Raw genomic sequence first — 15,014 nt, forward strand, 5'->3', positions numbered from 1 at the left:
AGAGGTGGTCTCACACTGAGAGTGGGATATGAGTTATTTTCCTGTCTGTGCTATCTATCTACTTTTATTAGTAGGTGAGTAAAGCTTTAGTTCTTTTTTTTTTAATGCACAGACAATTGTCAGTTGTTCCAAAGATAACTTCCCTCTTTGCATGGCTAAAATTTCATAGTTCTGGATGTCTAAAACAGTACACGTTTCCTTGCTTGCAGATTTAGTGTTTCCTAAACAAGTGTGCAGTAAGCAAGATGTACTGGTATATTTAAATCTTACCAGAGAAAATGAAAAATTCACACCCCACCGTAGTGTATTTTGATATTTACCTCTACGGCATCCTTTCTATGGTATGACTGCAAACAGCTGACAAATGTTCAAGTGGAACATTATTCTGAGTCTGTTTTAATTAATTGTATTTATTTATTTTATATTTTTGCAGATTGAAAAGTCTCACATCTTTGTACCTCTTTTTTGGATGTCCATGGTACAACACAACACATTAAACAACACAAAATTCTTCTTTAGAATTTAAGTTATTTCTGAATTATGCTGCATAATTGGAAAAAAGAAATCATTAAAAATAATTATATTCAATAAATTAAATATTTTATGAATGAAGATACTTTACCACTTAAGGGATTTATTTATTTATTTATTTATTAATGCATTTTTGCTCACTTAGAGTTGGAACAATGAACAAATCTCTTGGGATCCTAAAGATTTTTGTGGCATTAAAAGTTTTATTGAATAGTTTCTTTGCTATTCAGTAAACATTTTTTTTTTTATTTTGTTGGAAAAGTACATGATATTCTATGGTCTGCTATAGGCTATCCATGGAAACATGATCGCTCTTTATTCATTGTACACTACTATGCTACTACTAAGTCTTAGGCCTTTATTATTTTCACCAAAAAAGGTTTTAATCCAGTTATTTCAGATATTGCCTACTGACACACTACAGCAGATAGAAATGACTTAAAACCATTATTATGATTATTCTTATTCTTTTTTTTAATTTATTTGTGAAAATACTAATGGCTTTAGACTTTTGAACAGTAGTATATCATATATCAGCAACATTGCAATAAAGCTGCAAATTACCATCATTTTAAAACGGTCAAGAATTGGGCATGCTCCTGCAGGCCTACCTCAGCACAAAATACTTAATATTTTGCGAAATAAAGCATGCTTCAATAATGAATGTTGTGACAAAAACTGACAAATCTAATGCAATCTCTCTGACAGAGCTGGCAGGGAACCATGTTTAACATACTATAATGGAGTGCATTCATATCAACTGCACAGGGTGATGTGGTTACATAGGCTAGTTATTATGATATCACTCAATGCCAAGGGTGTTGCCTCTAAATATTTACTTTTACTATTTGATTAGATTTTACTTGAGGAAACTGTGCAGAGCTTTACAAATGTTTATTACAATTAATATTCATAAGTAGCAATGACTCAGACCTCCAGACGCTAGGCGGCGCTCACAGCAGACACGAGACTGGCACACGCGAGCAATTCCCCTTATTCACCGCGCCTCCATGTTGAAAACCAAAACGAGGCTAGGGGGTACACTCTAAACCGGAAGTTCAGTGACAGAGCGCAGCTGTCATAACGTTACCTACAATGCCGCCGCATTGTTGTGTTCCCAAATGTACTTCTTCCAAAAGAAAGAAATCCTATACAGGTCAAACCTTCCATCGTTTCCCCAAAGATCCTGTACTTTGCCGTGAATGGATTCACAAAATAAGAAGAGATCCCGGTCGCCATTTCAAGGTAAGATATTAACATTAGCTTACGATGCGAACTATGCTAACGTTAGCCATATTTACGTAGCTAGCTAACTTATGCCTTCTGGAATATGTCGTGTGTGTGTGTGTGTGTGTGTGTGTGTGAGAGAGAGAGTGTGTGTGTGTGTGTGAGAGAGAGAGAGAGAGAGAGAGAGCATTTTGAATATGACTCCGTCATTTTATTCATACAGGGCATCATTCAAACTGCAAAGTGTTTACTTATATTTGTGTACACTCGCAACAAAACACAACATTGTGCTTTTGTCAAACTGTAAACTCTTGTCAAACTGTAAGTTAACCTACAACTGGCGCCCACACACACACACACACACACACACACACACATCTTTTGGACATTAATCATATTGCATTGGTTTTCATTTCTTGTCCTCAAACAGAGCACTAATCTGTTTATTTTTAAGTTACACATTCTACATTAATTAAAAGAAAATCAAATGTGTTTTTAATGGTAGTATTATTTTGTACAGAAATTATTTATAATTAAGATGAGAATAAAGTTAGTATTAATTAAAATTAAGGAAAACAAATATATTGATCTGAAATATAGCAAAATAATTTTAAATTCATTCAGGTAGGAAAAAATTCATTCTGAACCGAGGTATGACCCAAACCGTGACTTCTGTGTACCGTTCCACCCCTAACGTGACCTGTGCCTGTTTATGATAACCATTGCTAATCTAGATCAAGAGAAGCACACAACTATAAACAATAACATCCATTTAATATCTAATGTTACAGATACACGTGGACACAAAAGTGTGTTCAGACCACTTTACAGAAGAGTCTTTTTTGAAGACCCTGGTTGGCATGCGAAAGTTGAAGAAGGGTGCTGTTCCAACATTGTTTGCCTGGACTGATAGCACCGTGAGGCCTGCTAGGAGGTCTATCGTCAGAGGAACTACAAGGTATTTTTCTGTGCAGTTACATTCTTAGTCCATAATGTTTTTAAGGCCTGTTTACATGTGACTAAGTTTCAGTAATACTGCTTTCCAGTCATGAAACCACTGCAGTTGAAGAGGATGTCCGGCAGGTTGATGTAAATTCCAATGAGTTAAGGTAAGTTACGTGTATCTCTGAGTCTGAACATATTTTTCTAATATTATTCTATATATTGTTGGTGGTGACAGCAGATTTCCTAAAGATGCTCTCCTAAAATTATGTCCCTCAATATTTTCTTGCCCTTGCAGTGCAGAGACAGCCCCTCCACACCCCGATCATGATTATGCTGAACTGCCCCCGCCACTGGAGGAGCAACTTAAGGAAGCCCACAAGATCATCAACGATCAAGCAGAATTAATTGCACGTCTTCAAACAAAGCAGTTTCTCCTTTCAAGATTCCAAGGCGATGATAAGAACATCATGTTTTTCACAGGCTTTCCTGATTACAACACACTGAAAGCAGTGTTTATGGCCCTACAGCCTACTGCAGAAAACATGGTAGGGTGGAGTCAGGCACAGCGAATAAGGCAAGCTGACGGGGAAATTGTAAGGCAGGGTTTTAGCATTCCTAAACTGGCCGTCATTGACCAGTTTTTTCTATTTCTTTGTCGTCTTAGGCAAGGTTTTCCTGAACAGGACCTTGCAGTGCGCTTTGATGTGTCACAGTCAACTGTAAGCAGGGTCTGTGTTACCTGGGCAAACTATCTATATTTCATGTTAGGATCACTTCCAATTTGGCCTTCGAGAGAAACTGTAAACGAGCTCATGCCTCCTTGTTTCCAAAGCACTTTCCCACTTACAAGAGTTATATTAGATTGTACAGAAATACACGTGCAGAGACCTAGTTCAAAAGTTCTGAACTCTGAAATCTACTCTCACTACAAAGGTAACACCACCTTTAAGGGCCTAGTTGGCATCTCTCCCTCAGGTTTAGTCACTTTTGTCAGTGACCTGTATACAGGTTCGATATCTGACAAGGAGATCACAAGAGAATCAGGGATCCTGCGTCTGCTTGAGGAAGGCGATGAGGTCATGGCGGATAAAGGATTTCTCATCAAGGACCTTCTCACTGAAATCAATGTCTCCCTTGTGATCCCACCCTTTTTAGGCCCAAGTGGACATTTCAGCCAAGAAGAAGTGAGACAGACACAAGCCATAGCCAGACTTCGCATTCATGTTGAGCGTGCCATTAGGAGGATCAAAGAGTATCACATATTCGATAGGGTCTTACCAATGACACTAGTGGGCTCTGTCAATCAACTGTGGACTGTTTGTGCCCTCTTGAGTAACTTCCAAGGGCCTCTGTTCTAAAGAGTGCCAGTGCACCCTTGAAATTATACCTGTCTTTATGGACTGGTTTGAAATTATACTGTCCACCACATGAAGCACACTGAATTACGCTGACAGGTTGATTTACAGTCAAGTTTCTTTTATTTTTAACACAGTGTTTATTTTTTATGTAATTTTTAATTTGTCACAAAAACTATATACAAAATATAAAGGTAAAAGTCACAATAACTTTTAAATATAAAGCACTTGTCACAAAACCTCTGAAAAATAAAACACTTTAAAACATATTTAAACATGGGCTCCTGTGTTTCATTTAATTTCATTGATGCTCTTTTCATGTACCTTTGTTGCACAAGGCAGGCAGGAAGTATGTGAAAAAGAAACTGTCAAGTTTGGATTTCATGTTTTCCCATTCTTCAGGGTTGAAGTGGACCCTCTCCAGGTGATGGTCCTGTTTGCACCAGACAAAGAAATCGCACCATGTCATACCGGTGATACCCATCTGTCCCACCATCTGGTAGTAGTACTCATGGATTGTCTTCAGAGCATAGGTGCCATCCGTCTTGCAGTACAAGTATGCACAGTCTTTAAAACTCTCCTTGTCTGGACACTTGATTTCCAGAAGTCCGTAGGTTGGTGCTGCACTAAGGTCACGCACTTTCCTATCAGGTGAGGCCCCCAGATGTGGGGCATGGGGGTTAATTACAAACCCGCAGGGGTAGACTTCATTGCCAGTGATTTCCTTGTATTCAGCAGCAGCGACTGGCTCCATTTCAAGGCCTCTCTTCATTGTTTTAGTTTGTGTCAACCGTTTCTCCTTCATGTTGGCTGCCAAACTGTCAAAGTCTCTCACCCTGGAGCAGATTCTTTTGAATGATGATGATGTCAGGCGTTTGGCTCGTACTTGATGCCAGGTCTTGCTACTGCTTTGTCCTCTGGTTTCCATCTCTAGATGATTTGCATCAGACAGTGTGACAGCCAGGCCACCATAGAATAATGTTTCATTATCATCTAGAGCAGTGCTAAATGAGCATGGCTGTGGAGGTAGAGGAAGTTCAGGGTCATTTTCACTGAAAATGGACAGTGGACGACGTTGAGTTTGGTAAGTTAATACAGAACCCCGGGGAAGGTCCCCAAATTCTGTGGAGACCAGAACAGCAGGCTGCTTACAGTTTGCTTCCAATAACTTTAACATCTGGCTCTTACTGCCAATTGTAGCCAGGTTGCTACGAAGAGTCTCTGCAAATTCAGCAGTTGGTAATGGAAGTGGCACAGGACAATACAAATTAGAGACAATCCCCTCAGTAGAGCGCTGTTTTTCCTTTGCTGATGCATTAGCCAATGGTGGTTTAACTTTGGATACTGTCACAGTGCTAACTGCTCTTGGGCTGAGACCTAATGTCCTTGATGGAACATGCCAGGCTTGAGGTAGAGACGTTTTGCTTGGAGTTTGGGGGACAGATGCATACCCCTTTTTAATATAGTGGGCCAGTGTGTAGAGCAGTCCTATTATGTGATTACACTGTCCCAAGCCAGCTTTACAGTTGCAGGTTGTATTGCCAATGAATGGCTCCTCGAAGGACAGCTCCACCTTTAAGAATAATCAAACAAGTTTAAGAACACATTCACATTTAGATAGGTATACCAACATATTGTTCTAAACGTCTGGTCCAGATGCAAACAGTCACGGTAACTCTAAGGATTTAAAAGAACATGTAACTGGCCTAGCAAAATAGGTGTTGATATACATACATAACATGAAATTACAGAGCATGGTGATGTACACTGAGTGTGCAGTTAATTAGGTACAACTGGCGTTTTCATGTTCCAGCAATGAAAGCATAACAGTCAATGTTTAAGTTGCTAGGTTTGTCCTAGACATCAGACATGATACTGATTAATACAGCTTGCAGGGTACCTAATATATTGGACACTCATTGTACTAAAACCCAGGGTTGGGGAATAACAGTAATTTGACAAGCTGGTTGACACCAGCGGTTTATTAAAATAAGATTTTTTTGAGGCAGAGATGCATAAAAGTTTCAAAGTAATCAAATGATGTTACTGGGTTTGTGCATCCCAGTGGACGACATTACTGATGAGTTTTTAGCATCTGTGTTACCTGTGAGACCTGAAGAGTACCTTCCCCAACCCTACTTAACATTGCTATGTAAACTGAGCAACCCATGCCTGTAAACAAACTTACTTATACTTAATATGTATTAATTTTAATAACCAACAGTAGCACCCTGCCTTGCTTTGTAGTGACACATTGGAAACAAGATATTTTTACTGATGGTTCCAATACACTATTAGCTAAAGATCACATCAACTGCACATAACATGTTATTTTTAGTCTAGCAGGGAAAGATGAACTGTTGATATGAACGATCAAAATGAACATTTGAACGTTTAGCAAGCGTATTTGTTCTAGCAGTGGCACCATTCCGCGAACTGAGCAGTTTATCCACAGTCATGATACCTGAATGTTGTAAGGTGCCTCGTTTTTTCGCATTGAGCGAAAAGACTTAGCTCGCACACTGACTGTCTCGCTCCTCTTGACTGTCGGTAAAATAATTTATTGTTAACACTCAAAATAACAGTCAGTCTGGTGTGGCTAATATATCTTAACTATGCTTAACATCAGCTTCTAATGTTGTCGCGTCCTGTTGTATTAGCTAGCTAAGAAACTAACTTTAAAAGTAACGTTCGCTAATGTTGATTTCAGAAAAAAAGCCGTCATCGTCCGTTCATTACCTTCCACGTCGTGCACATATCCCTCGATCCAGTTGCTGTAACCCTTCAGAAAAACAGCCCGGGGAATCTTGCAGTCGTTATTTGCCCATTTTTCAACATTGTCCACTGTTAATTCTGGAAGAGATGAAAGGTTTGTTGTCCACACAGGTACCGCCATGATTAGAGACGCCCGCTGCGCTCTGTCACTGAACTTCCGGTTTAGAGTGTACCCCCTAGCCTCGTTTTGGTTCTAGATGGTGACGTAGGTGAATAAGGCGTATGACGTGGATTTTCTTCATCCACTGCGGTGCGAAATCAGAGAAGTCACTGCATACAACTACTCCTCTGCTCTGGGTCTGGACTATTTTACCATCTGTAACAAGGTAATAATTTTCATTCATTACAATTAGACATAATATCAGAGACCGCTGCTGTTTGAAGTTAACTTTAACAATGAAAACTCCCTTACTTTGTCTAAACTGTCTAGGTTAGCTGTCAAAACTTGCTTTCATTTTAAAGCGTTGATTGCAGATCATTTCTATTCAGTGTCCTGTGAGGAGCAGCACATCAACATGATTAAAGGCAAAGTTGAAAACATTAAAGACAAAATTGATGGCAATGAGCTTGATTTGAGTCTCAGTAATCTTACAGAAGTGCCAGTCAAGGAGCTGGTAAGTGTGGCAGCAGATTATTCTCCTTACAATGATCATGAGTGTACTTGGTTTTGTTTACTTTGTAAATTTAGAAATGTATTAATTCAGCCTATCCTTAGGCAAAGTGTGAGAAACGTTGAAAATTAAAAACGGTTATTTCTGTGTAGGCTGCATTTCCAAAGGCAACGGTTTTGGATCTGTCCTGTAATAATCTAACAACTCTGCCTGTAAGTAACAACTGTAAATAAAAAACAGTCCGATTTGCTTTAAGTTGTAGTTTGTTTAATGTTTATGTTACTTCACCAGCCTGAATTCTGCAGCTTGACTCACCTTATAAAAATTGACCTGAGCAAGAACCAGCTCGTCTGCTTACCAGAAGAAATTGGGCAACTCGGTAACCTCCAGCACCTGGATTTATACAACAACAAACTCAAAGTGCTTCCCATCGGCTTCTCACAACTCAAGGTGGGTTTAGGATGTCATAAACCGCAAACATTCTCTTTAATATTAGAAGATGCTATTTTCATTTTGGGGCAGGCGTGGCCTAATGGTTAGAGTCAGACTTGTAACTCAAAGTTCATGGGTTTGAGTCTCAGTACCAGCAGGGATTGTAGGTGGGGGGGAGTGAATGACCAGCGCTCTCTTCCACCCTCAATACCACCACTGAGGTGAGACCCTTGAGCAAGGCACCGAACCCCCACCTGCTCCCCGGGCACCGCAGAAAAAATGGCTGCCCACTGCTCCAGGTGGGTTGTGGCTAGAAGGGATACAGTGAAACGAACAATGAAATTAATTTTCTACCTATTAGATTGTGTTTTATTTACATCTACACCTACCCCAAACCTAAACCTACCCATTACAATGAAAAAATAGTAATTATTGTTGTACAGTGTGACAAAAATTACGCTGTATTGATGTGTGCATGCCCAGTAACGCCATACGTATCCCTTCTAGCCTTAACCCTCTGGGTGTGTGTTCACAGTGTGTGTGTTTGTTCACTACCCACTGCTGTGTGTTTGCAGATGGGTGAAATGCAGAGCACAAGTTCCGAGTATAGGACACCATGCTTGGCCACACTGCCTTTCCTTTCCTTTCCTTTCCTTTACTTTACTTTACTTTACTTTACTTTACTTTCATACTTATCAGTACTAGTTGCGGTTGGTAATTGAGGGCAATTGTTTGTTGCAGAGTCTTAAATGGCTGGATCTGAAGGATAACCCCTTGGAGCCAACACTGGCCACGGCTGCAGGCGATTGCTTGGATGAGAAGCAGTGCAAACAGTGCGCATCCAGGGTGAGTTGAGTGGTTTGAAGCAGAAGTGTCAGAGATCAGTTTTGAACTGTATAAATAAGCTTATTTACCACATAGTGAAAGTTTTGAAACAACCACAAATGAACAAATGAATTTATTATTAATTAATTATTTAAAATTAATTAAAAACATTTTTTATTTGTCTATGTCCAGGTTCTGCAGCACATGAAGGTACTGCAGGAAGAAGCAGAAAAGGAACGAGAACGTCGATTGTTGAAAGAGAGAGGTAGGGAGAGCAAAACATCTACAACTTTACCAAATGTTTCATATTAATATTCCTTTTCTGTTACAAATTACATTATGAATGTTACAAGTTGAGCATAACATTTTTAGAATTTTTAATTCTGATTTTTTTTTTTTTTTTGGTAATTAATGTGGATCTCTTTTTGTCTTACTTTTTTATGAGTGACCTAGACATAGTATTGTATTGAAATATTTATTCCACATTCTACATCATAAAAGTTCTTTGATTTGAATGGCTTTTCAAAAATGTTTCATTTGATGTATTGATGTATTAATTATGTATTGAGTTTTAGAATGTTTTAATCCTTTACAGAACAAGAAAAGAAAAAAGAAGCTAAGCAGAGGGAAAAGGAGGCCAGGGAGAGGGAAGCACAAAAAAAGAAAAAAGCAGAAGAGAAAGAAAGGAAAAGAAAGGAGTATCAAGCTCAGATGGCTGCTCTTGCTGCACAAGAACAACAGAAAAAGAAGAAAGAAGAGAAGAAAAAGCGAGCTGCTCAAAATCAGGGTACAATTTTATTTTACGTGAACTGAGACTCAATTATTTTATTGCACTGCATACTCTGTACTTTGCTTTATGTTGTTTAAAAATGTTGGAGTATTTTGATCTACACTACCGTTCAAACGTTTGGATTTTAAGATTTTTTAAAAATGTTTTTGATGTCTTTTATGCTTACCAAGGATGTTAAAAAATTCAGTAATATTGTGAAATATTATAAAAATTTTAAATAACGGTTTTCTATTTTAATATATTTTAAAACTTAATTTATTCCTGTGATGGCAAAGATGAATTTAGCCATTATTCCAGTCTTCAGTGTCACGTGAACCTGCAGAGATAATTTTAATATGATGATTTGATGCTGAAGTGTCTAAAACAGTTTTTTTTTAAGGATTCTATGATGAATAGAATTTCAAAAAAAGAACCACTTATTTGAAATATTAGAATTTTTATGTAACATTACATTATACGTGTCTTTACTGTCACTTTTGATCAATTTAATGCATCCTTTCTGAACAAAAGTACTAATTTCTTTAAGAAATCATGCTGACCCCAAACTTTTGAACTGTAGTGTATGTCAGGTTGATATGTTATTTACATTGTGTTACTGTATATGTTATGTACAGCGTTTTGGATGTTTTGAGTGTAAGTTCTACTTCTTCACTATAGGTAAAAAGACCGCATCAGAGTCTGTGCCCAAAGCCAAGCGGTCCATCTGCTCCCTGTTCTTCTCTCTGCTCCTAAAACTCCTGCTGCCGATAATTGTGGGAGTAGCGAGCGCAATAGCAGTTTGTCAGTTGACTGAACTGAGGAAGGAGGCGTTCTGTGTTCCACTCAACGTGCATTTTGAGGAGACGGTGAGGTGGGCTCAGGGTCTGGAGGTTGTACAGCAGGTCATTCAGAAAATGTCTGATCTCAGAACATAAGACTGTGTCTGATAATGATCCATCCTGTCGCGGATCTGAGCCTCTCAGGTGACGCATTGGGACCAAGTCACAGACCTGTCTGTAGAAATTCCTATGGAATTGTTTTTCCCTTTGCTGCATCTTATTTTTAAATAATGATAATTCATGTGATAACTATGGGCCAGTCTGTGAAAGAAAATCTTGCTTGTATATCTTTAAACTGCCAAATCGGGAATGGAAAATGCACTTCAAGAAGCAGTTGATGAATAATAACATTTGTGACCTTTGGAGTCTTACATAATACTGTTTCACAACATCTTATAATAAAAGATTTGGTCGATTTTGATTAGCTTATGTTTGCTGTCTGTGGTACAACTGGTAGCAAAACTGAATCTTAAAGAAACCTGTTTATAAGTTTCTACAATAACTGCTCTCTATATCTGTTTTGGTAAGTTTAAAAAAGCTGCTTATATTCGTTTATCTTACCAGGACATTAAACTATTCCTTTTTACAGAAACATATCATTTTGATCATAAGACAATTATAATTTTTTATTGTTAGCATCAATGGACAACAAACTTCTTTTCAAGATTGTATTTTTTATTGTTATTGTTGCAAGGACGATAAATGCCATAAATTTACTACAACACAAATAACTGACATGAAAGACAAACTGATTAGTATCTTGTGTATAGTCAAAGATTTACAATATTACAAGCAACAAAAACACAACAAATATAATGTTTTCTTAACATAAATAATTGCAACATGCAGTATGCAGATTAAAAGGTCAAAATTGCAGTTTTTTTTTTTAATAGTACAGTTTCTTGATTTCCATGCCTTAAGAAGTTAAAATCACAATACAATAAAATAATATTTCTAACAATACAGTATTGAATGTATGGTTGAGTCATCACATTTAATTCTGAATTAGAAAAATTCAGAAATATTTTGTCACATAAGAACGTGATAAACGCTACTAGAGTTACCTCAGCTTTCTGTGACACAATGAGTGATTAATATTTCATATTGAGACGCACTGTTGGGCTTTACTCTCTTCATATAATCTTCTTCAAAGCATTATCACAGAGATAATGGTGTGAACGGTGCCTGCCTGCTGTCCCGTGCCTTCCCGTACTCTCCCTGCAGCATGAAGTCCATGTTTCCAAAAACATGCTTCTGTAAAGCCTCATTCACGGTGACCCCAAGAGTGACCTCTTGAAAGACCTCACTGATGGAGAGCTGCAGAGACAGCAAACAAAAAAAGTAGACGCATTATATATTCCAAATAAAACAATCTTCTTTTTGCAATCACAAAAATGTTAGAAAATTATCTAAGGGACAAACCTAAGGTTAAGCAGTTAAAATAACTATAATATACTATTCAAATTTGTGGATGTTTTTGAAAGAATTCTCTTATGCCCATCAAAATTCAGTAAAAACAGTCTGCTATTTGAATGTATTTTAAAATGTAATTTATTCCTGTGATGGCAAAGATCAGTTTTCTGCAGCTGTTCCTTCAGTCTTCAGTGTCACATTTTTTTGAAATATATCACGGTTTACATTGATAACGCTGATGATGATAATGAAATGTTTCTTAAGCAAATCAGCTTATTAGGATGTATAGGATTTCTGAAGGACCATGTTTCTGGAGTTAAGGCTGCTTTACTATCATAGGAATAAATGACATTTTTAAAAATATAAAAAATAAAAACCTTATTTTAAAATGTAGTAATATTAATATTATGTATATGTCAATTTATGACTTTGGAATTAAAATGAGTGAAATAATATTCCTCCTTTCATTCTCACCTCTCGGAAGTGGAATTTCTTGAACATGGCAATGCTGATTTTGTTATCCAAACCAATCTTGACTTCAAACTTTTGAATTCCAAGTTTGTGGACACCTGTTGAGGTAAATCACACACAAAAAAACACTGTACATATAAGTAGTCACTACTAGTGATAGATCTTCTTTAATCATCAGCTTTGTCCTACCGTAGTACATCATCATGCGTGTTACTTCTTTCCCAAGTCCCTTTCCTCTGTAGAAGGGCACTAAAAAATGATTTGATGTTACTGACAGGCTCAAGTCAATCTGAATGAAATAAAATGCACTGCAACCTCTATAACCTGCAATCATGATCTCCAATTCAGCCAGGGAAGGATCGCTGGGGTCAGTGAGGAAAATGTTAACATCTCCCACCATGCACTCTTGCTCCGGTATACTCGGATCTGCCCATTTCTGTTTATCCAAGATGATGAAGGTGCACTCTGAGGGAACAAAAAAAACCACATGATGAATAAATACAGAAACAGATCAGGGATAATACTGACTATGTGCTTGACTGTCAACAGGGCAAATGTTCATGTGAAAGGTGGAAACTCACTGTCATCATCTTCTCTCCAGCATCTTTGCATGTCATATTCCTGCTCCAGTGTCAGGGGCTCTGATGCAGTCAGCTTCTGCAGTTCAGGAGCGCACATCCACTGATGATACCTGAAAATAGAGGTTAGACGAGGTTCAAATGAACTGAGACTACAACCACCAGACCCAAGATGATATGCTGGATCGACTTATTAATACCTGGGAACATGATCTGCATTGTAAGGTACTAATACAACCTTCTCCCCCTCCAGTAATGTATCTTCATTTATCCTCATTTTAAGCAGCCTGTAAAATAAAGTGTTTAAGGCACATCTCTTAATGTTCTAACTAGCAATGTAGCATTTTTGTCACCATCGTACCTCAGATTCAAACTTGAATACAGAATGGTCGCTTAAATTATGTCCATCTGTTTTATTTACGTATCTAATCAACGTGTTATAATAGACTAAACAGATAATATCACAATAGTACGAGTTTCAATGAATTCAACTCACATAAACAGCGGCGCATATGAACTGCGTCATCAGCACGCGTAGAAGCTGGCGCGCGATTGTATTGTGAAACGCGAGAGGGCGCAAGATTACAGCTTTTCGTTAAAGTTTCATTCACAATTCCATCGTGTAATTTGATCATAAATCATTTTTAGTTTTAAAAATAATTTTAGGATAAAAAAAAAACAAAAATGTATAAATGAAGGTCAATGGACAAATTATCTCAGAATGATAATATCAAAATTTTAAAAGAAATCAGACAAACCAATCAAGCAACACTGCATACACTGTAAAAAAAAAGAAGAAAAAAGTTGAGCCAACTTAAAATTTTAAGGCAACCAGCTTCAGCAGATTTTTTAGTTTTCTCAACTTATTTTTGTAGGAGATTCTAAAAACTTTTTGTTGTATAAACTTAAAACAACCAATTTTAAGTTGGCTCAACTTTTTTTTTTTACAGTGTATAAATTGTATAAAATACATCTATATCTATGTATTTTACAAACATAAACTAAAGTGAACAAATTTGATTAGTGCATTTAATATTTATTATTGCAGTTCAAATAAAATATGTATGTCTGTAGGCTCTAAAGTTCCAGCTCACCATACGTTATCAGTACACTTTCCTTCTTATATTGCAGTGAAATTAATTACTTTTCTACCAAAGGTGCAGCCCCACATAAAAAAGCCATTCCCTCTCCCTCACGATGCTCTTCCATTTTGCTTTCTTCCGTGAAACACAAAAGGAGTAATTATTTTGCAACCATTTTCTCAAAAGTGAATGAGAACTAAATGAGAAAAATGATTTGAAAAAAACTGGCTATTTTTCAGCTTCCCTGACATTATGATTGTTTTCAGATCTCTCATATTTAATCATTCTTGATGTAACAGATGAGAAGCAATTAAGATTGTACACAATTTCTTCTCCTGTAGTGCAAACCACTTCTGGTTTATGTAAGCTGAGTAGATTAGTGCTTGCTATATTATAGATGTCAACATCACTGGTTCTTGTGTATCATAGATGCAGCATATTTGAATGTATTTGTCCATTACATGGCTTCAGACGATTAGGAATGTATTGCATTGTATGCAGTACTTTATGGCAGGTAAGTGTAACCTTTACCAAAATATGTTTTTAGACATTTTAGTTTATATTTTGTTAGTTTATGTGGGGAAAAAACAGGTCGATCCATTTTAAATTTTGTATGTCAATTTCTGCTATTTTAACTATTAGTGATCAAACTCCATCGCACACCTGCAAGTAATAGGTGCGTAGGACAAAGGACCAACCAGGTGGATCGCCTCAACAGACAAGCAATTCCCGCACACTATCGTAACTTGCAAAAAAGTAATATTTATTAACACAACGTTTCGGTCACACGACCTTCATCAGGAGTATACAAATGTTCAAATTCATCTCTTTTAAGATGAACACATGACCACTTAACGAAGCTCCATCTGTAAACAATTAAGCTCATTAGGAGAATAAATTAACATCACATCGTAAACAGTTACAAATTATGATAGTTACTGATTGGTGTAATAATTTGATGCTGTTTGAAGACAATGTGTTGTTTATGTATTTTAGATGATCTTGTGAATTTGTAGTGGGATCTTTGTTGGTTGTTGTAACTCATAATTTGTAACTGTTTATGATGTGATGTTAATTTATTCTCCTAATGAGCTTAATTGTTTACAGATGGAGCTTCGTTAAGTGGTCATGTGTTCATCTTAAAAGAGATGAATTTGAACA

General features: G+C 37.1%; 4 protein-coding genes across 9 annotated transcripts; 2 read left to right on the forward strand and 2 right to left on the reverse strand.

The window, feature by feature from the left end:
* Positions 1-1,517: 1,517 nt before the first annotated feature.
* On the forward strand, positions 1,518-4,333 carry LOC306857914 (uncharacterized protein). The gene is made up of 4 exons (XM_079398186.1): positions 1,518-1,776; positions 2,550-2,716; positions 2,805-2,867; positions 2,999-4,333. Exons 1-4 carry the CDS (start codon positions 1,627-1,629, stop codon positions 4,059-4,061), a joined length of 1,443 nt encoding a protein of 480 aa, XP_079254312.1. The 5' UTR covers positions 1,518-1,626; the 3' UTR covers positions 4,062-4,333.
* On the reverse strand, positions 4,167-6,995 carry LOC306857916 (uncharacterized protein). Its single transcript, XM_079398190.1, has 2 exons — positions 6,798-6,995; positions 4,167-5,631 (listed from the first exon to the last, which is right to left on the reverse strand). The coding sequence occupies exons 1-2, from the start codon at positions 6,813-6,815 to the stop codon at positions 4,375-4,377; spliced, it is 1,275 nt and encodes a 424-aa protein (XP_079254316.1). The 5' UTR covers positions 6,816-6,995; the 3' UTR covers positions 4,167-4,374.
* Positions 6,996-7,051: 56 nt separating this feature from the next.
* lrrc59 (leucine rich repeat containing 59) lies at positions 7,052-11,265 on the forward strand. 3 transcript variants are annotated; one of them, XM_079398191.1, is made up of 8 exons: positions 7,052-7,159; positions 7,323-7,447; positions 7,597-7,656; positions 7,736-7,894; positions 8,618-8,722; positions 8,894-8,966; positions 9,297-9,488; positions 10,149-11,265. In XM_079398191.1, exons 2-8 carry the CDS (start codon positions 7,349-7,351, stop codon positions 10,403-10,405), a joined length of 945 nt encoding a protein of 314 aa, XP_079254317.1. In that variant the 5' UTR covers positions 7,052-7,159; positions 7,323-7,348; the 3' UTR covers positions 10,406-11,265. The 3 variants fall into 3 exon arrangements, with proteins under 3 accessions (XP_079254317.1, XP_079254318.1, XP_079254319.1); XM_079398192.1 differs by having other exon boundaries at positions 7,056-7,159; positions 7,308-7,447; XM_079398193.1 differs by having other exon boundaries at positions 7,078-7,159; positions 7,296-7,447; positions 10,149-10,993.
* Positions 10,971-13,317, reverse strand: nat9 (N-acetyltransferase 9). Of its 4 annotated transcripts, none has more exons than XM_079398197.1 (7): positions 13,268-13,317; positions 12,972-13,058; positions 12,775-12,884; positions 12,518-12,658; positions 12,383-12,442; positions 12,197-12,291; positions 10,971-11,626 (listed from the first exon to the last, which is right to left on the reverse strand). In XM_079398197.1, coding segments are annotated over exons 1-7 (654 nt in total). In that variant the 5' UTR covers positions 13,270-13,317; the 3' UTR covers positions 10,971-11,467. The 4 variants fall into 4 exon arrangements, with proteins under 4 accessions (XP_079254323.1, XP_079254322.1, XP_079254320.1 ...); XM_079398196.1 differs by having other exon boundaries at positions 13,133-13,285; XM_079398194.1 differs by having other exon boundaries at positions 11,262-11,626; positions 12,383-12,658; positions 13,268-13,286.
* Positions 13,318-15,014: the final 1,697 nt, after the last annotated feature.

The sequence above is a fragment of the Barbus barbus genome (genome assembly GCF_936440315.1).
Source record: "Barbus barbus genome assembly, chromosome: 38".
Taxonomy (NCBI): domain Eukaryota; kingdom Metazoa; phylum Chordata; class Actinopteri; order Cypriniformes; family Cyprinidae; genus Barbus; species Barbus barbus.